Source organism: Oncorhynchus masou, chromosome 15, assembly GCF_036934945.1.
Source record: "Oncorhynchus masou masou isolate Uvic2021 chromosome 15, UVic_Omas_1.1, whole genome shotgun sequence".
In the NCBI taxonomy this organism is placed as follows: domain Eukaryota; kingdom Metazoa; phylum Chordata; class Actinopteri; order Salmoniformes; family Salmonidae; genus Oncorhynchus; species Oncorhynchus masou.
Window position 1 is genome coordinate 64,771,994 of NC_088226.1, and position 25,338 is coordinate 64,797,331.

At 45.0% G+C, this 25,338-nt stretch overlaps 1 protein-coding gene across 1 annotated transcript; it reads right to left on the bottom strand.

Annotated features, from left to right (window-relative positions):
• Positions 1 to 5,180: 5,180 nt before the first annotated feature.
• Positions 5,181 to 25,328, bottom strand: LOC135556647 (tripartite motif-containing protein 16-like). Its single transcript, XM_064990018.1, has 6 exons — positions 21,315 to 25,328; positions 20,784 to 20,879; positions 7,991 to 8,224; positions 7,688 to 7,847; positions 7,157 to 7,216; positions 5,181 to 6,930 (listed from the first exon to the last, which is right to left on the bottom strand). The coding sequence occupies exons 1-6, from the start codon at positions 21,894 to 21,896 to the stop codon at positions 6,407 to 6,409; spliced, it is 1,656 nt and encodes a 551-aa protein (XP_064846090.1). The 5' UTR covers positions 21,897 to 25,328; the 3' UTR covers positions 5,181 to 6,406.
• Between the last annotated feature and the right edge of the window lie 10 nt (positions 25,329 to 25,338).

A 25,338-nucleotide genomic window follows, 5' to 3' on the forward strand; every position in this document is an offset into this window, starting at 1 on the left:
ATATTTGTCTCCATGGATATGATGTGGGAGTGTATTATGTACTGTTTATTAGTCTACATGGACATGATGTGGGAGTGTATTATGTACGGTCTATTAGTTGACATGATGTGGGAGTGTATTATGTACTGTCTATTAGTCTACATGACCCGGTCCCCCGGGTGCGAACACCAGGGTCTCACTGCGGTGACGGTCTGCGCCCACTTTCTGGCGCAGCAGGGCGCACTGAAGGTGTACATGGGCGGCATCTCATGTTACCTCCGCGGGTCGGAACCTCAGGAGCCTCGGTCTGACTTTGATGCCAAGGAGCCGGCTGATACCCCAATACACACTGGAAGGGAGTGAGGTTAGTGGAGGAGTATCTCTGCCCAGGGCACAAATGCTGCACACTCCCCCGGCCGGTCCTGGAAATAGGACCTCAGAAACCTACCCACATCCTGGTTTACTCTCTCCACCTGCCCGTTACTCTCAGGGTGAAAACCTGAGGTAAGGCTGACCGAGACCCCCAGACGTTCCATCAACACCTTCCAGACTCTTGAAGTGAACTGGGGACCTCAATTAGACACTATCCTCAGGCACCCCATAATGCTGGAAGACGTGCGTAAACAAGGCCTCCGCAGTCTGTAGGGCCGTAGGGAGACCGAGCAGAGGGAGGAGACGGCTGGACTTAGAGAAACGATCCACAATGACCAGGATTGTTTCCCTGTGATGTGGGAAGATCGGTCAGGAAATCGATCGACAGGTGTGACCATGGCCACTGTGGAACAGGTAAGTTACCTCTGGGTAGGTGCCTAGGACCATTACACTGGGCGCACACCGAGCAGGAGGAAACATAAACCCTCAGCTCCCACACTACCAGCGCCACCAGGCAGGAGTATGGGGTGGGATCCATGGGCCGCTCCTCTGTGTCATACAACTGGGACAGTGCGTCTGTCACAGGGGCATAGATTTGGTGGCGTACCCGAGCGAGCGCTGAGAGAGCACAGCTCCTATCCCGCTCCTATCCCAGCCTCGGACAAGTCCACCTCCACTATGAACGCCAAAGAGGAGTCAGCACGAGAGCCAGGGTAAACAGAGCCCTCAGGCGACTAAAATGCCCTGTCCGCCTCAGCTGTCCACTGCAAGCGCACCGGGCCCCCCTTCAGCAGTGAGGTAATGGGAGCCAAGACCTGACCAAAACCTCTGATAAGCCTCCGGTAGTAGTTGGCAAACCCTATGAACCGCTGCACCTCCTTTACCGTGGTGGGAGTCGGCCAATTACGCAAGGCTGCAATGCGGTCACTCTCCATCTCCACCCCTGAGGTGGAAATGCGATACCATAGGAAGGAGATGGCAACAAGCATTTCTCAGCCTTGGCATACAGGTCATGCTCCAACAGTCGACCAAGCACCTTGCGCACCAGGGACACATGCTCGGCGCATGTAGCGGAGTATATCAGAATGTCATCAATATTCACCACTACACCCTGCCCACCACTACACCCTGCCCGTGCGGGTCCCTGAAAATCTCATCTACTAATGATTGGGAGACTGATGGAGCATTCATCAACCCGTACGGCATGACAAGGTACTCATAGTGCCCAATATTTTATGAATAAATGACTAAACAATATCCCCATTATAAATAGAACTGTAACTAGGTAAACTTATACTCTGTTTTATTTTATCTGATTAACAATATGAATTCATAAGTGAGGGATTGTGGAGCCTGAAACAGGGGGTAATTAAATCAAATAAATACCATTCCAGCCAGGTTGGAAAAGATTGGAAGTGTTTTTTTTTAAGTAAGCAGAAAAGGTCATTAACCTATGGTTGAACCAACGCAATTTAGCTCATGCTTCAAGAGGGCCACCATTGTCCCTGTTCCCAAGAACGCTAAGGTAACTGAGCTAAACGACTACCGCCCTGTAGCACTCACTTCCGTCATCATGAAGTGCTTTTGAGAGACTAGTCAAGGACCATATCACCTCCAACCTACCTGACACCCTAGACCCACTCTAATTTGCTTACCGCCCAAATAAGTCCAAGGACGATGCAATCTCAACTACACTGCACACTGCCCTAAACCATCTGGACAAGAGGAATACCTATGTGAGAATGTTGTTCATCAACTACAGCTCAGCATTTAACACCATAGTACCCTCCAAGCTCGAGACCCTGGGTCTCAACCCCGCCCTGTGCAACTGGGCACTGGACTTCCTGACAGGCCTCCCACAGGTGGTGAGGGTAGGTAACAACATCTCCACCCCGCTGATCCTCAACACCGGGGCCCCACAAGGGTGCGTTCTGAGCCCTCCTGTACTCCCTGTTCACCTACTACTGCGTGGCCATGCACGCCACCAAATCAATCATCAAGTTTGCGGACAACACAACAGTGGTAGGCTTGATTACCAACAACAACAAGACGGCCTACAGGGAGGAGTTGAGGGCCCTCGGAGTGTGGTGTCAGGAAAATAACCTCACACTCAACGTCAACAGAACAAAGGAGATGATTGTGGACCTCAGGAAACAGCAGAGTGAGCACCCCCTATCCACATCGATGGGACAGTAGTGGAGAGGGTAGTAAGTTAAGTTCCTCGGCGTACACATCACAGACAAACTGAATTGGTCCACTCACACAGACAGCATCGTGAAGAAGGCGCAGCAGCGACTCTTCAACCTCAGGAGGCTGAAGAAATTCGGCTTGTCACCAAAAGCACTCACAAACTTCTACAGATGCACAATCGAGAGCATCCTGTCGGGCTGTATCACCGCCTGGTACGGCAACTGCTCCGCCCACAACCGTAAGGCTCTCCAGAGGGTAGTGAGGTCTGCACAACGCATCACCGGGGGCAAGCTGCCTGCCCTCCAGGACACCTACTCCACCCGATGTCACAGGAAGGCCATAAAGATCATCAAGGACAACAACCACCCAAGCCACTGCCTGTTCACCCCGCTATCATCCAGAAGGCGAGGTCAGTAGAGGTGCATCAAAGCAGGGACCAAGAGACTGGAAAACAGCTTATATCTCAAGGCCATCAGACTGTTAAACAGCCACCACTAACATTGAGTGGCTGCTGCCAACACACTGACTCAACTCCAGCCACTTTAATAATGGGAATTGATGGAAATTGATGTAAAATATATCACTAGCCACTTTAAACAATGCTACTTAATATAATGTTTACATACCCTACATTACTCATCTCATGTATATACTGTACTCTATATCATCTACTGCGTCTTTATGTAATACATGTATCACTAGCCACTTTATACTATGCCACTTTGTTTACATACCCTACATTACTCATCTCATATGTATATACTGTACTCGATACCATCTACTGCATCTTGCCTATGCCGTTCTGTACCATCACTCATTCATATATCTTTATGTACATATTCTTTATCCCTTTACACTTGTGTGTGTGTATAAGGTAGTAGTTTTGGAATTGTTAGGTTAGATTACTCGTTTTGGTTATTACTGCATTGTCGAACTAGAAGCACAAGCAGACCTCCCTCCTTCTTCTTCACAAAAAAATAAACTTGAGGAGGCGGGTGAAGTGGAGGACAGAATGTATCCCTGATGCAGGGATTCATATGTTTCCATAGCCTACGTCTCCGACTGTGAGGGGATACATGTGACTCCTTGGAAGTGCAGCGTCTACCAAGAGATCTATCGCACAATCGCCCCGTCGATGAGGTGGTAATTTAGTCGCCTTCTTTTTGGAGAAGGCGAGAGCCAAATTGGCATATTCAGGGGGAATGCACACGGTGGAGACCTGTTCTGGACTCTCCACCGTAGTAGCACCAACGGAAACCCCTAAACACCTACCTGAGCATTCCCGCGACCACCCCGTGAGAGCCTTCTGTGGCCAAGAAACAGTGGGGTTATGACAAGCTAACCAGGGCAGGCCCAGTACCACGGGAAATGCAGGAGAGTCAATAAGGAAGAGGCTAATTCTCTCCGTATGACCCCCCCCCCCCCGCGTCACCATGCCCAAAGGAGCGGTGACCTCCCTAATCAATCCTGACCCTAACGGTCGACTATCTAAGGCGTGAACAGGGAAGGGCACATCCACGGGAACGATGGGGATCCCAAGACTATGGGCAAATGATCTGTCAATAAATTCACAGCCGCGCCTGAATCGACGAGCGCTTTATGCTTGGAATGCGGGGAAAACTCAGGAAAAGTGACAAACAAAAACACGTGTGTAACAGAGGGCTCTGGGTGCGAATGGTGCCTTCTCACCTGGGGTGACGCCAGAGTGCCCTGCCTGCTGCCTCGAACCCTAGAGGAACCAACACGGCACCGACCAGCAGTGTGACCTCTGCGTTCACAGATGGTACACTTGAAAGCCTCTCCTCCGGTCTCCCTGTGCGCAGCTCCTCCCAGTTCCATAGGCACCGGAGCGGTGGTGCTGGGAACGGGAATCAACAGAGCCCTCTCTGGACGTCCGCGGGTGACCAGCAGGGTATCCAACCGAATGGACATGTCCACCAGCTGGTCGAAGGTAAGAGTGGTATCCCTGCAGGCCAACTCCCGACAGACATCCTCGCGCAGGCTGCAACGGTAGTGGTCGATGAGGGCCCTGTCGCTCCATCCCGCTCTGGCGGCCAAGGTCCGAAATTCCAGTGAGAACTCCTGGGCGCTCCTCGTTCCCTGCCTCAGGTGGAACAGACTTTCACCCGCCGCTCTATCCTCAGGCGGATGGTCAAAGACTGCCCGGAAACGGCGTGGAAACCCTTCTCCCCACACGGCATTGGCCTACTCCAGAGCTCTCCCTGAGAGGTACGAAACGAGGGCGGCCACCCTCTCCCTTCCCTAGCGAGCTGGATAAACGGTGCCCAGGTAGAGGTCCAGCTGTAGTAGGAAGCACTGGCACCGCACAGCCGTCCCATCATACTCCCCGGGAAGGGCGAGGCGCATCCCACTGGAACCGGGTACAGGAGGGACGGGTAGCGAGGACCCCTTTTGTACTAGGGGAGGTACTAGGACCTCCCTGTCTCTCCCAGCGATCCATCGTCTGGACGATGCGGTCCATGGCAGTGCCGAGATGGTGAATAAACGCTGTGTGCTCATGGACGCGCTCCTCGACTCCGCTACCATAGGTACCTGCTCCTGCTGACTCCGTAGGTGGTGTGGTATTCTGTCAAGGTATGCATTAAGGACTATAGGAAAGTCAGGCGCAGGAGAGCAGATAGTTGGTAGCAACACAGAGCCTTTTATTTTGGCGAACCAAAAGCACAAACAATCATGAAATACAAAATACGTGTTGAACATAACCCAGCGCAAACCAGCCTAAAGTGCGCATAGATGAACACAGAATAAACAATACCACACAAAGACATGGGGGGGAAAACAGAGGGTTAAATACACAACACATAATGAGGGAAATGAGAACCAGGTGTGTGAAAACGAGACAAAACAAATGGAAAATAAAAAATGGATCGGCGATGGCTAGAAGACCGGCGACGTCGCCTGCCGAACACCGCCCGAACAAGGAGAGGCATCGACTTTGGATGAAGTCGTGACAAATTTAAACAAATGTATAAAAAAAATCCCAGATTTAGTCATTTTAAATATGACTATTTTATACACACAAATTATACCCATCCACAAAAAATATATATTTTATGTCGGTGGAAACATCATATACCCGGTGACCGTGTCAGAGTGCATGCGCATAGCCCGCCACAGGAGTTGCTACAGAGCGATGGGACAAGAATATCCCGGTCGGCCAAACTCTCCCCTAATTCGAAATCCTCCCCTAACTCTAACTCTTGATGTGTCCAGCCTGTCTACAGAAATAGGCAACATTTGAATACGTACAGCATCTGCTGTTTTTGCAGTCGTTGTAAGCAAGAATTTGTTCTTATTAACTGACTTAGTTAATAAGAACAAATTAGTTAAAAAATAAACAAAATTCAAGATTTAAACATTGTATTTTAATGCATGAAATCTCTGAAGATCAAATCAGTCAAAAATCTATATGTTGTAAAGAAAAACAGAGCAAAATGGATCATCACATCTGGGGACCATCACCACCAGCATGACTAGTACCTATGTGGACCCTACTACAGTTTAACCAGCTCCGTTATAGACAACACCAGCATGACTAGTATCTATGTGGACCCTACTACAGTTTAACCAGCTCAGCTATAGATTACACCAGCATGACTAGTATCTATGTGGACCCTACTACAGTTTAACTAGCTCAGCTATAGATTACACCAGCATGACTAGTATCTATGTGGACCCTACTACAGTTTAACCAACTCAGCTATAGATTACACCAGCATGACTAGTATCTATGTGGACCCTACTACATTTTAACCAGCTCAGAAGTACCATAGAGACATTTTGATGTACAAGATGAAAACTTTGCATTTGAATAATTTTAATTAATTTAGTAAATGGGCCCTTACTACAGTTTAACCAGCTCAGCAGTACCAGAGAAAATACAATCGATAGAAAACCCAGGATAGAGGAGCTGAGTGAATGTGGTCTGGACTCTGTGGAGGAGGGTCATTGTGTCAGAGACACTGTAGAAGGACAGAGTACCTGCCTTGTGATCCAGGTACACTCCTATTCTGGAGGACTGAGGGCCTGATACTTTCGTCCTAACACTATTGTGTCTGAACCAATAACCATCACTATAGTAGTGTAAACTCCAGGACTTGTCATTGAGTCCAAATGTATTACTTCTCCTTGTTCTGCTGATGTCTTTATATGAGACTGCTGTAATAACACACAGCCCACTCCACTTCACCTCCCAGTAACAGCGTCCAGACAGACCCTCTCTACACAGCACCATCAAGTCATTTGTAAATCTGTCTGGATGATCAGGATATGGTTGGACTTGGCCTGTATAGGTCACCTTTCTGTTCCCTTTAGACAGAGAGAGGCGTGTGTGTGCTGTGTCTGGGTCCAGTGTGAGCTGACAGGAATCTGGGAGAAGAGCAGAGCAGAGACCAATGAGGGGAGTTAGAACATTAAGTTAAGTCAGATACTGTATCTACCCTGTCTTTGATTAGAGCACAGCAGAGATCAATATGAGGAGTCAGATAGATACCCAGTTTTTGATTAGATCTACTATTGCTATGCATTTCCACAGGGATTGTTAGGAGTGTCAGTAAAAAGAGACTGTTAGTTACTTCAGAATAAAGAGACTCACATTGTAAGAACTGTTCTCTGGTCTTGGGCTCTGGAGGCAGTACAACATCCACTATATTCACTACAGACACACAAACACATTGACAGAGAGAAGGAATGTTATCATCATACCATATTCACGGCTCCTTAACAGCTTCTACCCCCAAGCCATAAGACTGCTGACCAATTAACCAAATAGCCACCCGGCCATTGTATAAATTTTCTTGACTAACCTGACCCCCGCACATCGACTCGGTCCCGGTACCCCCTGTATATAGCCTCGGTATTGTTATTTTATTGTGTTACTTTTTATTTTAGTTATTTATTTAATTTAGTAAATGTTTTCTTAACCCCAGATTTCTTCAACTGCGTTGTTGGTTAAGGGTTGTAAGTAAGCATTTCACACTAAGGTCTACAGCTGTTGTATTCATTGCATGTGAGAAATACAATTTGATTTGATATTCCACATGTCTAAGGTGATGGCTGTAGGACCTTTTATTGCACTACAGTTTGGATATACAGGACTTAGTATTGTAGTAGAATTTCAACACACCTGTAGTGGAGATCTTGGTCCATTCTCCTTTAAGGAAGTCTTCTAGTTTCTCTCTCAGTTCAGACACAGTCTTACTCACATCTCTAAAGTACTGAAGAGGACGGACAACGATGCTGGGTAAGTCTGAAGATACACTGATACTGGCGAGAGACTGATAACTCTGGAGAGAGAGAGAGAGAGAGAAAGAGAGAGACAGGGGGACAGAGACAGAGGGACACAGAGAGAGAGATAGAAAAATGAGACAGAACAGAAAGACAGACAAAAAATAATGATGTATCACATGTATCAAGGCAGTTTAGTTACCTGGAGGAAATGGATGTGATCCTCTGTGTGTGAGAGCTGCTCCAGCTCAGTGCTTCTCTTCCTCAGCTCAACTATCTCCTGCTTCAGTTGCTCCAGGAGTCCTTCAGCTTGACTCACCTGAGCCTTCTCTTGGGCTCTGATCAGCTCCTTCACCTCAGAGCGCCTTCTCTCAATGGAGCAGATCAGCTCAGTGAAGATCTGATCATTGTCCTCCACTGCTGCCTGTGCAGAGCGCTGTTGAGAGGGAGGGAGGGAGGGAGGGAGGGAACTGACTTGTCTTACTTTAATGAGCCATCCTCATTACACTAACTCCTCCTAAAAGCACATTGTGTGCCACCACAACCTCCACACAATCACATTATACAGTACCCAATGTCACAGTACAATACACCATCCAGCACCACGTTCCAACCATACATCCAACCCTCCTCTCCAGCCATACAGACAGCCCCCCTGAGCCCCCATACCTCCTGAAACATCTCCACACTGTTGATCATTTTGTAAAACTCAATCTCAGCACTAAGGCATCAACAGTAATGGCATTACCCTGGCAACACAAAAAAAGATAAACAGTCTGCCATTGCAGAAAACGGACACCCCTCCCCAACACCAGGTCAATACAAGCCAACCAGCTATTGGTGTCCAGGGCTCCATGTAATACCCTCCACTGGATGACCCCTGACAATTCCAGCACTGGGAGCTTACAGACCTTCCACCTATACCCTGCCACGCTCTCATCCCCCACAATCCCCTGCCACTGATGCCCCTTCACTCCTGCTAGGCTCCTGATGTGTCTAACCTTGACACTGAGGGTGTACAGCACCTTACGCAGGACCTCCTCAAACTCCCCCAGGTTCTACTGTCACTTGCAGTTGTGAAAATGTTTGTGGGCCCTCCTCAGGCTGCACCAGACCCCTCCACACTGTTTCCCGCCTGATGTACAAACCTGTTCCCATTAACCTCACTAGAGTAGGGGGCACAATTTTCACCTCCGGATGAAAAGCGTGGCCAAGGTAAACTGCCTGCAACTCAGGCCCAGAGGATATGCATTTACTTGGTAGATTTGGATAGAAAACACTCTAAACTTTCCAGAACTGTTAAAATAATGTCTGTGAGTATAACATAACTGATATGGCAGGTGAAAACCTGAGAAAAACCCATTCAGGAAGTATTGAATGCCATTACAGTATCCATTGACGTAGGACTCAAATTGCACTTCCTATGGCTTCCACTAGATGTCAACAGTCTTTAGAAATTGTTTCAGGCTTGTATTCTGAAAAATGAGGGAGTAAGACCACTTTGAATGAGTGGAGCATTCAGTGTCCCAGAGGTTTTTCATGCGCACGACCGAGAGCACGCCTTTCTTGTTTTCCTTTTAAATTGACAAAGCTATTGTCCTGTTGAAATATTATTGATTATTATGACTAAAAACAACCTGAGGATTGATTATAAACATTGTTTGACATGTTTCTACGAACTTTACTGATACTTTTCAGATTTTTCGTCTGTCTGTTGTGACTGCCTTTGAGCCTGTGGGATTACTGAACAAAACGAGCGAACAAAATTAGGTTTTTGGATATAGACAGGGACTTTATCGAACAAAACAAACATTTATTGAGTAAATGGGAGTCTTGTGAGTGCAACCATAGGAAGTTCATCAAATGTGAGTGATAAATATTATCACTATTTCTGACTTGTGTAACTCCTCTACTTGGCTGGTAACTGTTTGTAATGATTTGTCTGCTGGGCGCTGTTCTCAGATAATCGCATGGTATGCTTTTGTCGTAAAGTCCTTTTGAAATCTGACACCACGGTTGGATTAACAAGAAGTTAATCTTTAAGCCGACGTATAACACTTGTATTTTCTAAGAATTTTTATAATGGTTATTTCTGTTTTTGAATTTGGCGCTCTGCAATTTCACTGGATGTTGGCCAGGTGGGACGGTAGCGTCCCACACCCCCTAGAGAGATTAAAGGTCCCTGCAGGGTGGCTAAATGAGCAGACCTCAACGGGATCAGTGGGTTGTGGAAGATGTGCTCCTCCTATACCCACGGTCCAGGCGCCACACCTCCCTCTCGTGTGGGCCTCAGCATCTTCCAGGCCCTCAGTACTGCAGCATAGAAATGAGACCCCTGCTGTATTGAGTCTCTTTGGCCTCAAGATGAACAGCTCCTGATCCAGCACCAAACCACCAGCCCTCCTCGACAGAGCACATGTTGGTACCATCGAACCCACCTCCGTACGGTACAGTAGCACCTGCGCTCTCCAGGTCCACCAGGCCTTGTCCACCCTCCTGAACAGGCAAGTACAGCATCGCCTCCCTCAGCCAGTGATGCCCCGACCTGGAAAAATGCACTAACTTGCGCCAGGGGGTTGAGAATGGCCAATGTATGCCATAGGATATTGCCATGTTGTTGATGATCAGCACCCTCCCTCTGTATGACATTTGGGGGAGTATGCCACCTCAACTTTGTCAGCCTCGATGCCACAGCTTGTGACACTCCTTCCCAGTTCTTCCTCACCCACCCCGCTGAGCCCAGTTACACTCCAAGCATCTTGAGCCACTCACAGCCCCACTGCCACCCCCCTGGAAGCTGCGGAGGTGCCCTGTCCCTCCATGCCCCACATAACAGAGTCTCAATCTTGCCCCAGTTTACCTAAGCAGAAGACGCCCCCTCGTACACCCAGTTATGCATTAGGGGGCGCTATTAAAATTTTGGGATGAAAAACGTTCCCGTTTTAAACATATTTTGTCACAAAAAGATGCTCGACTATGCATATAATTGACAGCTTTGGAAAGAAAACACTCTGACGTTTCCAAAACTGCAAAGATATTGTCTGTGAGTGCCACAGAACTGATGTTACAGGCGAAACCCAGATAAAAATCCAACCAGGAAGTGCCGCATTTTTTGAAACCGCCTCATGCCAGTGACTCCTTATATGGCTGTGAATGAGCTACGAATGAGCTTACGTTTTCCACGTATTCCCCAAAGTGTCTACAGCATTGTGACATCTTTTTACACATTTCCATTGAAGAATAGCCGTAAGGGACCATATATAGCAAGTGGTCACATGGTGTCTCCCGCTCCAGCAGAGCCTAGCATAGCATTACGCCATGATAAACTTACACAACTGCTTGTCTAGCGTTGGCTGTAACGCATATTTTGAAAATCTGAGATGACAGTGTTGTTAACAAAAGGCTAAGCTTGTGTTTGAATATATTTATTTCATTTGCGACTTTCATGAATAGGAAAAGTTTCTAGGGTTATTTATGTCCGCTGCGTTATGCTAATTCGTTTCAGGCTATGATTACGATCCTGGATCCAGGATTGCTCGTCGCAAGAGGTTTTAAACTATTCTCCAGGGTTGTAGGTCCTGCTCATCCCTAACCAACACAGACGTCATCAACGTATGCTGACACTGCCATGACTGTCCCCAAACCTATACCTGGCTCCCACACTCCCTGTAGCCTCCAGCTTAGCAGGCCAAGAAAGGCCACAAAATTAAAAACAGGCCACAAAATTCTCCCCACAACCAAAACAACACAGTGAACAGATATTCATAGTCCACCCTATCAAAGGCCTTCTCCTTATTATGAACAGATTGTCTGTGATTGAGCGTCCTAACCCTAACCCAGATATTCATAGTCCACCCTATCAAAGGCCTTCTCCTTATTATGAACAGATTGCCTGTGATTGAGCGTCCTAACCCTAACCCAGATATTCATAGTCCACCCTATCAAAGGCCTTCTCCTTATTATGAACAGATTGCCTGTGATTGAGCGTCCTAACCCTAACCCAGATATTCATAGTCCACCCTATCAAAGGCCTTCTCCTTATTATGAACAGATTGCCTGTGATTGAGCGTCCTAACCCTAACCCAGATATTCATAGTCCACCCTATCAAAGGCCTTCTCCTTATTATGAACAGATTGCCTGTGATTGAGCGTCCTAACCCTAACCCAGATATTCATAGTCCACCCTATCAAAGGCCTTCTCCTTATTATGAACAGATTGTCTGTGATTGAGCGTCCTAACCCTAACCCAGATATTCATAGTCCACCCTATCAAAGGCCTTCTCCTTATTATGAACAGATTGCCTGTGATTGAGCGTCCTAACCCTAACCCAGATATTCATAGTCCACCCTATCAAAGGCCTTCTCCTTATTATGAACAGATTGTCTGTGATTGAGCGTCCTAACCCTAACCCAGATATTCATAGTCCACCCTATCAAAGGATTTCTCCTGATTATGAACAGATTGCCTGTGATTGAGTGTCCTAGTACACAGTACGTTTGGTCCTTGTGTACAATAGAGTCCAGGTGGGACTTGAGTCTGTGTGATGGACATTTGAATGTTTGTGCTCTAATAACACATTTCTGTGTTCTATTCATGTGCTGTTCTAAAAACCAATTTCTGTGTTCATGCAAGTGGCTGAGTGAACGAATCCTCACTATCAGGAGCTGCAATTTGGCAGTACGCCCAGACCTTGTTTTGAGAACGAAAGATATCTCAGTTTCAAGGTCTCAGCTTAGAGAGAAGAAGTCTTGTGAGGTATTGGTCTTTCACATGTTATGAACCAGTGTTGGTCGGTCACATGAATGAAACAAAACGGTAATGATTAATTAATTATGCTAAATCATGCAAATATAACTTGTCTGTGGTGCATTGAGTTGGTTGGAACCTCTCCAGGGTGCTGAAAAATAAAGGATGTTTAATTTAAGATTGACTTTGAGTGTCCCTGTGTAAGCATTTCCACAACATCTGTTAGCGAGGACTTTGGCGAAGACCTTATAGTCCACACAGAGCAATGCCACAGGCCTCCAGTTGTTTAAGTCGCTCAAATCCCCTTTTTTGGGCAGGAGAGTCAAAGCCGCCTCTTTACAGCTTAGCAGCAGTTCACCCACCCCAACGAACTCACGCAACATGGGGTGGTCGGGCTTGTCTGCTACAGGCTCCCTCATCTCCCCCACAACAGAAGCTGCATGCCCATCAGATAAATGTAAACAATGGATTTTTTTTAGCGTCCATCTCTCTCAACATAGAAAATCTAGCTCCTACAAGTGCTCCTTTTGCTTTAATCTGAAAATAAATCCCTTAGGTCCCTACGTAGTTCAAATTTACCTGCCCCACCCTACCCTGCCCCACCAGCTCAGCCTCCACCTCACTTATTTATTTATTTCACCTTTATTTAACCAGGTAGGCTAGTTGAGAACAAGTTCTCATTTGCAACTGCGACCTGGCCAAGATAAAGCATAGCAGTGTGAACAGACAACACAGAGTTACACATTGAGTAAACAATAAACAAGTCAATAACACAGTAGAAAAAAAGGGTCTATATACATTGTGTGCAAAAGGCATGAGGAGGTAGGCAAATAATTACAGTTTTGCAGATTAACACTGGAGTGATAAATGATCAGATGGTCATGTACAGGCAAAAGAGCAGAAAAGTAAATAAATAAAAACAGTATGGAGATGAGGTAGGTATAATTGGGTGGGCTATTTACCGATAAGACTATGTACAGCTGCAGGGATCGGTTAGCTGCTCAGATAGCAGATGTTTGAAGTTGGTGAGGGAGATAAAAGTCTCCAACTTCAGCGATTTCTGCAATTCGTTCCAGTCACAGGCAGCAGAAAACTGGAACGAAAGGCGGCCAAATGAGGTGTTGGCTTTAGGGATGATCAGTGAGATACACCTGCTGGAGCGCGTGCTACGGGTGGGTGTTGCCATCGTGACCAGTGAACTGAGATAAGGCGGAGCTTTACCTAGCATGGACTTGTAGATGACCTGGAACCAGTGGGTCTGGCGACGAATATGGAGCGAGGGCCAGCCGACTAGAGCATACAAGTCGCAGTGGTGGGTGGTATAAGGTGCTTTAGTGACAAAACGGATGGCACTGTGATAAACTGCATCCAGTTTGCTGAGTAGAGTGTTGGAAGCTATTTTGTAGATGACGTCGCCGAAGTCGAGGATCGGTAGGATAGTCAGTTTTACTAGGGTAAGTTTGGCGGCATGAGTGAAGGAGGCTTTGTTGCGGAATAGAAAGCCGATTCTGGATTTGATTTTCGATTGGAGATGTTTGATATGAGTCTGGAAGGAGAGTTTGCAGTCTAGCCAGACACCTAGGTACTTATAGATGTCCACATATTCAAGGTCAGAACCATCCAGGGTGGTGATACTAGTCAGGCGTGCAGGTGCAGGCAGCGAACGGTTGAAAAGCATACATTTGGTTTTACTAGCTTTTAAGAGCAGTTGGAGGCCACGGAAGGAGTGTTGTATGGCATTGAAGCTTGTTTGGAGGTTAGATAGCACAGTGTCCAAGGACGGGCCGGAAGTATATAGAATGGTGTCGTCTGCGTAGAGGTGGATCAGGGAATCGCCTGCAGCAAGAGCAACATCATTGATATATACAGAGAAAAGAGTCGGCCCGAGAATTGAGCCCTGTGGCACCCCCATAGAGACTGCCAGAGGACCGGACAGCATGCCCTCCGATTTGACACACTGCACTCTGTCTGCAAAGTAGTTGGTGAACCAGGCAAGGCAGTCATCAGAGAAACCAAGGCTACTGAGTCTGCCGATAAGAATATGGTGATTGACAGAGTCGAAAGCCTTGGCAAGGTTGATGAAGACGGCTGCACAGTACTGTATTTTATCGATGGCCGTTATGATATCGTTTAGTACCTTGAGCGTGGCTGAGGTGCACTCGTGACCGGCTCGGAAACCCGATTGCACAGCGGAGAAGGTACGGTGTGATTCGAGATGGTCAGTGACCTGTTTGTTGACTTGGCTTATGACTTATGAACCGCTCAAGCTCCCCCAGTACTCTCCTGGCTTCTGAAGAGGAAAAATCTGTATACTGCTGACAGAAAACCAGAATCTGGGATTTCCCTACGTCCTACAACTGACCAAGAGACTCAAACGCCCCCTTCTGCTGTCCCCACCTATCGCAAAAGCCTTGGAATCTTGAGAAAAAGCGGCATCTTGTGGCATTACACGTCATTTCCGATAGGACACCTGCCTGGGCCCTGGTGAAACAGAGAACTGAGCCCTGTACTAGGTACATACACATTTATGAAAGCAAAGACAAGTTAATTGATTTTGGCTCTAACCACTAACAACCTACCCTTACGCACCTATTTTGCTACACCTGCACTAAGATTTGTGCCATGGCTCAGAACCTTTTTTTTAAACTAGGCAAGTCAATAAGAACAAATTCTTATTTTCAAGGACAGCCTAGGAACAGTGGGTTAACTGCCTTTTTCAGGGGCAGAATGACAGATTTTTACCTTGTCAGCTCGGGGATTTGATCTTGCAACCTTTCAGTTACTAGTCCAACGCTCTAACCACTAGGCTATCTGCCACTCCAGAACCTGCACCCCTTCCACCAGACACCCCAATACACTTCATTAATCACATCACTGTGTCTTTTGCAAAAAAAATCACATTTACATTCCCCCAGGCTCTGCCGTTGTTCATGTTAAGGAAGTCTAACCGTGAAATCTCCATAAGAGGTGGGAGGGAAAACACCACAATCAGAAACCAGTAGAGAAGCCCATAAAGCCACCATGCCAGAAAAATATATATAAATTTAAGCTGATTCTTAAGTTGTTATGGCTGGGGGCAGTATTGAGTAGCTTGGATGAATAAGGTGCCCAGAGAAAACTAATATATGCATATTATTAGTAGATTTGGATAGAAAACACTAAAATTGTTTGAATGATGTCTGTGAGTATAACATAATTCATATGGCAGACAAAAACCTGAGAAAGAATCCAACCAGGAAGTGGGAAATCTGAGGTTTGTAGTTTTTCAACTCATTCCCTATGCACAGTGTCTATGGGGTCGAATTGCACTTCCTAAGGCTTCCACTAGATGTCAACAGTCTTTAGAACCTTGTTTGATGCTTCTACTGTGAAGTGGGGGCGAAAGAGAGGGTAATGAGTCAGAGGTCTGCCAGAGAGCCACGAGCTGGCCACGCGCGTTCACGTGAGAGTTCGCTTGAGTTCCATTGCATTTCTGAAGACATAGGAATTCTCCGGTTGGAACATTATTGACGATTCATGTTAAACATCCTAAAGATTGATTCTATACATCGTTTGACATGTTTCTACGGACTGTAACAGAGAATTTTGACTTTTCGTCTGCACCTAGTGATCGTGCATCATGAATTTGGATTACTGGGCTAAACGCGCGGGAAAAGGGAGGTATTTGGACATAAATGCTGGACGTTATCGAACAAAACAAACATTTATTGTGGAACTGGGATTCCTGGGAGTGCATTCTGATGAAGATCATCAAAGGTAAGTGAATATTTATAATGCTATTTCTGACTTCTGTTGACAACACAACATGGCGGATATCTGTTTGGGTTGTTTTGTTCTCTGAGTGCTGTACTCACATTATTGCATGGTGTGCTTTTTCGGTAAAGCTTTTTTGAAATCTGACAAAGCGGTTGCATTAACTTCTTGAAACTCCCCATCCCGGATCCGGGATCGTGACTAAAGCCTCAGGCTCATTAGCATAACGCAACGTTAACGATTTCTGAAAATCGCAAATAAAATGAAAATAATGCGTCTGCTCTCAAGCTTAGCCTTTTCTTAACAACACTGTCATCTCAGATTTTCAAAATATGCTTTTGAACCATAGAAATTGACTAATTTGTGTAAGAGTATGCAAAGCTAGCATAGCATTTTGAGTAGCATTTAGCACGCAACATTTTCACAAAAACCAGATAACCAAATAAATAAAATCATTTACCTTTGAAGAGCTTCTGATGTTTTCAATGAGGAGACTCTCAGTTACATACCAAATGCGCAGTTTTTCCTGAAAGCGTCTGTGTGTAGGAGAAATCGTTCCGTTTTCTACATAGCTTCTGGCTACCGAAACGAACCGAAAATTCAGTCACCTACAACGTAAAACTTTTTCCGGATTAACTACATAATATCGACCGAAACATGGCAAACGTTGTTTGGAATCAATCCTCAAGGTGTTTTTTCACATATCTCTTCATTGATATGCAGTTCGTGGAAGCTTGCTTTCCTCTCTGTATCCCATGGAAAAATACTGGCAGGTGACTTTTGCGCACCAATTTCGGCGCAGGACACCGGGCGGACACCTGGTAAATGTGGTCTCTTATGGTCAATCTTCCAATGATCTGCCTACAAATACGTCACAATGCTGCAGACACCTTGGGGAAACGACAGAAAGGGCAGGCTCATTCCTCTCGCATTCACAGCCATATAAGGAGACAATGGAAAACAGAGCCTCAAAAATCCTGCTCATTTCCTGGATGCCGTCTCATCTTGGTTTTGCCTGAAGCTCACGTTCTAGGGCACGCACAGAAAATATCTTGGTAGTTCTGGACACGTCAGAGTGTTTTCTTTCGAAAGCTATCAATTATATGCATAGTCGAGCATCTTTTTGTGACAAAATATCTTGTTTAAAACGGGAACGTTTTTCATCCAAAAATGAAATAGCGCCCCCAGAGCATCAACAGGTTAAGGAGAAGTGTATCCATAATTCCGTGCATAATAGTTGTATCTTCCATCAATGTTAATGATGATTATGTAAATTCTGTAAATTGACGTGGCTCTCTGCAAAATCACCGGATGTTTTGGAATTGCTGAACGTAACACGTCAATGTATACTGAGATTTTGTTTATATAAATATGAACTTTATCGAACAAAACATACATGTATTGTGTAACATGAAGTCCTATGAGTGTCATCTGATGAAGATCATCAAAGGTTCATGATTCATTCATCTCTATTTCTGCTTTTTGTGACTCCTCTCTTTGGCTGGAAAAATGAAAAAAGTGTTTTTCTGTGACTTGGCTCTGACCTAACATAATCGTTTGGTTTGCTTTCGTCGTCGTAAAGCCTTTTTGATATCGGACACTGTGGTGGGATTAACAAGAAGTGTATATTTAAAATGGTGTAAAATACTTGTATGTTTGAGGAATTTTAATTATGGGATTTCTGTTGTTTTCAATTTGACGCCCTGCACTTTCACTGGCTGTTGTCATATCGATCCCGTTAGCGGGATCTCAGCCCAAAGAGATTTTAAGCAACCATGACCCATTTTCTTAGCCTATACAGCACCCTGAGTGAGAGGACACTAAACCCCACATCCTTCATCGCGAGTTGTACTGACCTTAAAAACCTTCTAGAATCAATAAAATAAGACTTTAGTCTCCATCAGGAACCTTTTAAGTTCTCTCACCGTATATACTGGGCCCTCCTCCTGACTGGCTGTCAGCTCTGGAACCAATGAGCCACCTGAAAACGAGGCCTCCTCCTCCTCCTCCACTCCCGCCTACTCACCCCACCTCTTCCTCCTCCTCCATTGGCACAAAACCTTCCTCCTCCTCCCCTGTCTGCCTCCCTGATTAGTCCCTCCTCCCCAATGGCAGGCAATAAATATTTCCTGGGATGAGCCCAACGGAGTCTCCATTACTACAGCAACCTGCCTCTGCCCATGTTGCCCATGTTGCCCAGTTGCAACCCGCCCCACCGTTTCTCTCTGCTGCCTGCGCACCACCACTTGGCCCTGCTCTACTCCCTTCCCCCTGGTACATCCTCCAGTAGACTGTCCCATAGCAAAGCTAGACCAAGCCTCCGCCCCCTGAGTCCTAGCTCCCGCTGCCGGGTGGTCGGGCTTGTCTGCGGTAGCATTATACCCTAAGTCCACACACTCAAAACACGGAAAACCCTGCGTACCACCCATCCCCCTGCTTAACCTTGAAGTAGACATTTACCTGCTGTTCTGCATTGTTAAGAAACCAATACTTGCTTACGAAAGGAGACAACATGTTTAAGGAATTATGCTTGGCACAAAGCCGAGAGTACACGAAAACCACTTTCAAATTTACCAAAACTAAGCAACTCCTTAAGGATCTGTTTGTCCATAATAAACACTATTCTCCTGAACGCAAGTGAAGCCACTACGAACGACAGGGTTTCTTCCCCACTCGGCTGATGACATCGTGGCCATCACGCCACCCAACCTCAAACAAACTACCCCTACTCCCCCCTCAACTCAAAATGATAAACAGTGGAAACCAATAAACAAACTCTCCACCAAGAAAAAGATATTTGAAAAAAATCAAAGAAAGAACACAACAACCAAAAGAAAAAAGAATATAGCAGCCCTCCTCACGACCCTCACACAACCAACTGCCGTGAGAGAGATAGAATGAGAGAGAGAGAGACATGCACCATGTCAACACCCTGGGAGGACGGGACACCACCACTCAACACAGCCTGTAACTCAGGGTCATATGCCAAAATACTTGTCTGCAGCTGCCACCACAACATCTATTTTCTGTGATTTGCGTTCCATTTCTGCGGTACAGTTGATAACCATTGTTATGAACGCTAAGAGGCCAACCTTACTGAAGCATATATCACTCATTGGCCTATCCCTCTGTGCTGCACAGATCTACTACTCACAGGGATCCTCTCAGGATCCCTCACCCTTGACCCATCCTCCTCTACTTTCTTCACTGCCTCAGCATACGACACCTTCTGCACTACTCTGACTCTATCCACCTCAACCTGCCTCTCTCACCGGACACTTCAGATCCCCAGCAACAGTGCACCCCTACACACAACACCGAAACAACACAATTTTATATACCATGCCCTCCTGCACACTTCCCACATCTTGGAATCTCCTTCCTACAAACTGCTGCAACATGACCATCAACGTTGCACCTGAAAAAGGGCGGCGGATTTGGCACAAAACCTATAACAGGATAACTGATGTATCCTGACATGACTTTGTTGGGTAAACAATCAAAAGGACTGACAGTGACTCCTCTGTTTCACCACGTCGCACCAAACCGCGGGCATCACAAACACCAGGAATCCTCAACTTCAATTGCTCCCCACTTAACACTACCCTAGAAATCACTCCTTTCAATGGTGCCCTGTTCCTAAGAGCAAAGGAAGAAACAGATCTTGACCCGAGTTGAGTGACACAGAGTGCCCACTCCCTCTAGTCAGAAGAAACTCAAACAAATATCACAATTTCACTACAGGTTACCTTCACTGATTCAACTGCACCCAACTCCTTTAACACCCACCCTGAAACCACACATGGATCTGCCAAAAGGTATGGATCCACTTTCTCCAACAATGTAACTCCTACTGCACCAGATTCTTCTTTATCATGTCCATTGATGCCAGGCTCTGGTTCTGAGGTCTTCACCACACCTTCTACCTCACTTAACTCTCCCTCATTCATTTCCATTTCACCTCCAGAACTCAGTCTGGCGCACGGCTCACTCTGTTTGCACTTGAATTATAACATTTGAAATTACTCTATACCTTTGAAACTTTTGTGAGTGTAATGTTTACTGTTAATTTCTGATAGTTTATTTCACTTTTGTTTATTATCTATTTCACTTGATTTGGCAAAACATATGTTTCCCATGCCAATAAAGCCCTTTGAATTGAGAAAAATTGCGAGAGAGAGAGAGGGCTCCATGTTCATATATAGGGGACATGAGTCGGTCATGGTTACGTGATGAGATAGCCCCGCCTACGACTTCAAATTCGGTGTTGGCCCACAGCCCATTAGGGAATGTCCTCTTGGTGTAATGTTCAAGATATTGCATTCTCCTGCAGTAGACCCGGGTTCATAAGCAGTCTATTCTCTGAAAGGGGTCAAGACATCCTGTTCCCAACAGTGGGGTAAGTGGGATTGGAGATGGGCCCTTCTCTCTCCCTCTCTCTTTGACTTGAGGAGACAGGTGAAATGGTGTGTCTCCTCTTGTCAACAATACTCACCTTGAGAGACTCCACAGCCTGTTGGAGCTCCTTCAGCTCCTTCTCTCTCTCCTGGAATCTCTGCTGGACCTTCTGCTGACTCATCCCCAGCTGCCTCTGTGGAGAATCACTCTTCAGTGAGCTATCAAACTTCATTAGTCCAGTAGATCAATAGTATAGAAATGTGACATAGGGCCCATAGAGAGGAAGGTCTAAAATATTGATGGTCCCTTTGCAGTGTGATTTTATTATGTTTCTATGTGAATGATCATAGTTTTACTGTATACCTACATGTATCAAGGAGGTTAGACTGAAGTTTGGACTGAAAAAAGGGCATTTAGAATGATAATAGTGTTTGACTTTAGAAAATGGTGATACATTTGGAGAATCTGGGTTAACATATATATATATATATTCAAGGTTTGTATTCATATTTGTTCTGCTGAGGATCAATTTAATTTGAATGATCTCATATTCAAACATCCTTAGTTCCTACTGTATCTTTAATTCTTTGTTTGTCAGACAGTCACCAACAAGTTGTTCTGGTCTTACCTGTTTCTCAGTCCTCTCTGCTGAAGCTGACACTGTATCATGGCCTTTATGTTCATCCATCACACACTGATAACAGATACACTGCTGATCGGTACGACAGAAAACCTCCAGCAGTTTGTCATGATGAGAGCAGATCTTCTCCTGTAGTTGTGCGGTGGCTTTGACCAGCTTGTGCTTCTTCAAAGCAGGAGATTCATAGTGAGGTTGGAGGTGAGTCTCACAGTAAGAGGCCAGACACGCCAGACAGGACATGAGTGCTTTCTGCTTTCTGGTCCCAGTGCAGAAATCACACGCCACATCTCCAGGTTCAGCATAGCACAGAGCAGGAGGGGGAGCAGCCTGGAGTCCTGTCTTCTTCAGATTCTCTACCACTTCAGCCAGCACAATGTTTCTCTTCAGAACAGGTCTTGGGGTAAAGATCTGTCTGCACTGGGGACATCTGTAGACACCTTTCAGATCATCCTGATCCCAGCTTTCTTTAATACAGCCCATACAATAACTGTGTCCACAGGCAGTAGTCACCGGATCCTTCAGTAGATCCAGACAGATGGAGCAACAGAACAGTTCCTGATTCTCTGCCATTTTGGGGCTCTCTCTCGTAGGTTAAACAATGGCAGTCGTGTCAAATATGACTTTCTGTTTCATTGAGCTCTACACCAGAGGAGAGGGAGTGGCTTCCTACTTGACTGTGTACTCTGTATCTGCAGGGGGTGTGGTTACTTTGATAAGGAAGTGTAATAGAGTATTGGGTAGTAGGCAGAGATTATTTGTATTTATGTATTTGAAATATGTATTTTAATTACTTTTGAGTATTTTGTCAGTTGAATTACACTGGGCTCCAACGCATTTTGTATTTTCAAAATACTAAATACTTTACTATACCATGTTTTTTAACGGTTCACATCTTCTGAACCGTTAAATCCCTTTCTCCCTGCAATGGTATCAGAAGTGTGATAGCACTATGGTGTGATAAGGGTGTTTGTTAAATTAAATAAATATAAAAAATATTGATAAATACTTTGTTGAGGGAAAATGTACTTGATACGATTGTGATATGTTGTCTCACCTAACTGTCTTAAGATCAATGATCTAAGTCTCTTTGTATAAGAGCGTCTGCTAAATGACTAAAACATAAATGTAAAAATTAACAATTGCAAAGCACTGCTGAGTATTATTTTAATGAGCTCTGCCCCGAAACAAGGCCAATAATAATATCCAGTGTGCTTTGCAGTTAATTTTGAATGTTACTTTTCACATTTCCATTTCCATTTTAGTCATTTAGCTTATCCAGAGTGACTTGCTCAACTAAGGTAGATAACAACATACAGTAACACTGTCAACAAGCAAGAACAATAGTTTTGTAACAGTTACTAAGAATGTTGTTGCTGTTCGGGGCGGCTACTTGCAAAAGCTTTTTGTAATATAATACATGACAAAATCCAACTATTTTTCTAGTTTATTTTGATAAATTAAATTGAAATTTTCATGGTATTTTGTACGTGTATTTTTTAATTGTGGTGGTGGAATACTCTGTCTGCAGGGTGTTTTCAGAGCATCACCAGGACATTGGAGGCAAAGGAGCATTTTTAACAGTAAATGTCCTGGAGTTTTATTAAAAAGAAATGTTTAGCAAATCACTTTCAAAATAAAAATAAATAAATACCAAAATACCCCTCTCTCCTCAGAGAATAATGGGCAATCACTTAACTGCACACAGAGACATAAAAATGTTATCCACAAGTTAATCTGACTGGGGAAGTAAATTAAAGGCTTCAATGCCAAAATCCTGAAGTATCCGTTTAAGTCAAAACTATAAATGAAATGTCTTTGGCCACCATACCAATCAAACTACATAAAAAGAGTTCCTCAAGAGGTCCGTAGTCTTTGAGATAGTGGCTGGGTTGGAGACCCACCAGCTGCATGGTGGCTCACCAAACAGGCATAGAGAGCTGACTGCAGCAAGGTGTACTGCTTAACTAGGATGTGTCCCTAATTGGAGTGGCTTTAGGGTGGAATAGTGTTCCAACAGCAGGCATTCCCTTCAACATGTTACAGAAGATAATGTGGAGACACAGATGGACAGTATTTCTGTTATGTCTTTGAAATACCTATTTAAATGACTTTTGAGTATTTTGTCATTTGTAGTTTACTGGCCTAAACTGCAATCCTATGGATTTTTTACCAGATACTTTAAAGACCTGTAATTTGTAAAACTGTTATTGTAAAATACAAATATGTTTCTATACAATTCTATATATGGGTTTGTAATTTTGGGGCCCCTGCATTGGCATCAGAAGTTTGAAGGCACTATGGTTCTATAAGAGTGTCTGCTAAATTATAAAAATGTGAAAAAAGGAACACTTGAAAGCATGCTGGGTATTATAATAATGAGCTCCTCACCCACAAGAAGGACAATAATATTACCCATCGTGGTTTGCAACTGTTCATTTTTACATTGATATAATAGTTATTTAGCAGAGTCTTACTGTAATACCAGTGTCTTACCATCAGTGCATTCAACTAAGGTAGATAAACAACCAAATATCACAGTCATAGAAAGTAAAATGTTTTTTCTTACGTTACTGAGAATGTTGTTGAAGTGAAGGTGTGTACTAGCGAATGTATTGACCTGTATGTATTTGTATTTTATCTACATAAATCTCTACAAAAGTATTTTCTATTTTAGTTTGATACATTGGTCTTTAGAGTATCTTGTATTTGCAAAAATATCAATTTTTGTGAATCTTTTGGCCATCTCTGTGTTGATATATACTTAGTGTACAAAACATAAAGAACATGACATAGACTGACCAGGTGAATCCAGGTGAAAGCTATGATCCCTTATTGATGTCACTTGTTAAATCCACTTCAATCAATGTAGATGAAGGGGAGAAGACAGGTTAACAAATGATTTTTAAGCCTTGAGACAATTGAGACATGGATTGTGTATGTGTGCCATTCAGGGGGTGAATGGGTTAGACAAAATATCTAAGTGCCTTTGAACGGGGTATGGTAGTAGGTGCCAGGCAGGTGCACCGATTTGTGCAAGAACTGCAATGCTGCTGGGTCTTTCATGTTCAACAGTTTCCTGTGTATATCAGGAATGTTCCACCACCCAAATTACAACTGTGGGAAGCATTGGGGTCAGCATGGACCAGCATCCCTGTGGAACATTTCTACACCTTCTAGAGTCCATGCCCTGACAAATTGAGGCTGTTCTGAGAGCAAAATGAAAATGTGGGAGTGCATCTCAATATTAGTGAGGTGTTCCTAATGTTTAATATACTCAATGACTAGCCAATTTGGTAATCGGTGCCAAGATTCATGTGGAGATCACAGGGCCTGCATTTCATTCCAGAAAGTTTCCCCTTGTAAAGGAAACTACCATCAAGGACTCATCAAGTCAATTAGTAAATGAACTTAAGATTCGGCCAGAGGAGAGGTTACAACAAACTCTGCACACTCACTGCAGGTTGGTCAGAAGCTCTACCAGGTTGGTCAGAAGCTCTACCAGGTTGGTCAGAAGCTCTACCAGGTTGGTCAGAAGCTCTACCAGGTTGGTCAGAAGCTCTAACAGGTTGGTCAGAAGCTCTACCAGGTTGGTCAGAAGCTCTACCAGATTGGTCAGAAGCTCTACCAGGTTGGTCAGAATCTCTACCAGGTTGGTCAGAAGCTCTAACAGGTTGGTCAGAATCTCTACCAGGTTGGTCAGAAGCTCTACCAGGTTGGTCAGAAGCTCTACCAGGTTGGTCAGAAGCTCTAACAGGTTGGTCAGAAGCTCTACCAGGTTGGTCAGAAGCTCTAACAGGTTGGTCTTAAGCTCTACCAGGTTGGTCAGAATCTCTACCAGGTTGGTCAGAAGCTCTACCAGGGTGGTCCCTTCAGTCCTAATATATACTGCTACATAAACAAGCTACATAGGCATGCTTCTTAGGGTTGGTTCCTGCAGCTGACTGGCTGTTATCACACAATGCCTCCTATCTTAACTTCCAGAACATAACCTGGGCGTTCGGCCAATTGGTCT

Excerpts from the sequence above, each read along its gene's own strand:
- LOC135556647 (XM_064990018.1), bottom strand. The coding sequence starts at position 21,896 with ATGGCAGAGAATCAGGAACTGTTCTGTTGCTCCATCTGTCTGGATCTA. Across the intron at positions 8,225-20,783 it reads AGGCTGTGGAGTCTCTCAAG|CGCTCTGCACAGGCAGCAGT; the intron begins GTGAGTATTGTT and ends CCCTCTCAACAG. Across the intron at positions 7,217-7,687 it reads GACCAAGATCTCCACTACAG|TGAATATAGTGGATGTTGTA; the intron begins GTGTGTTGAAAT and ends GTGTGTCTGTAG.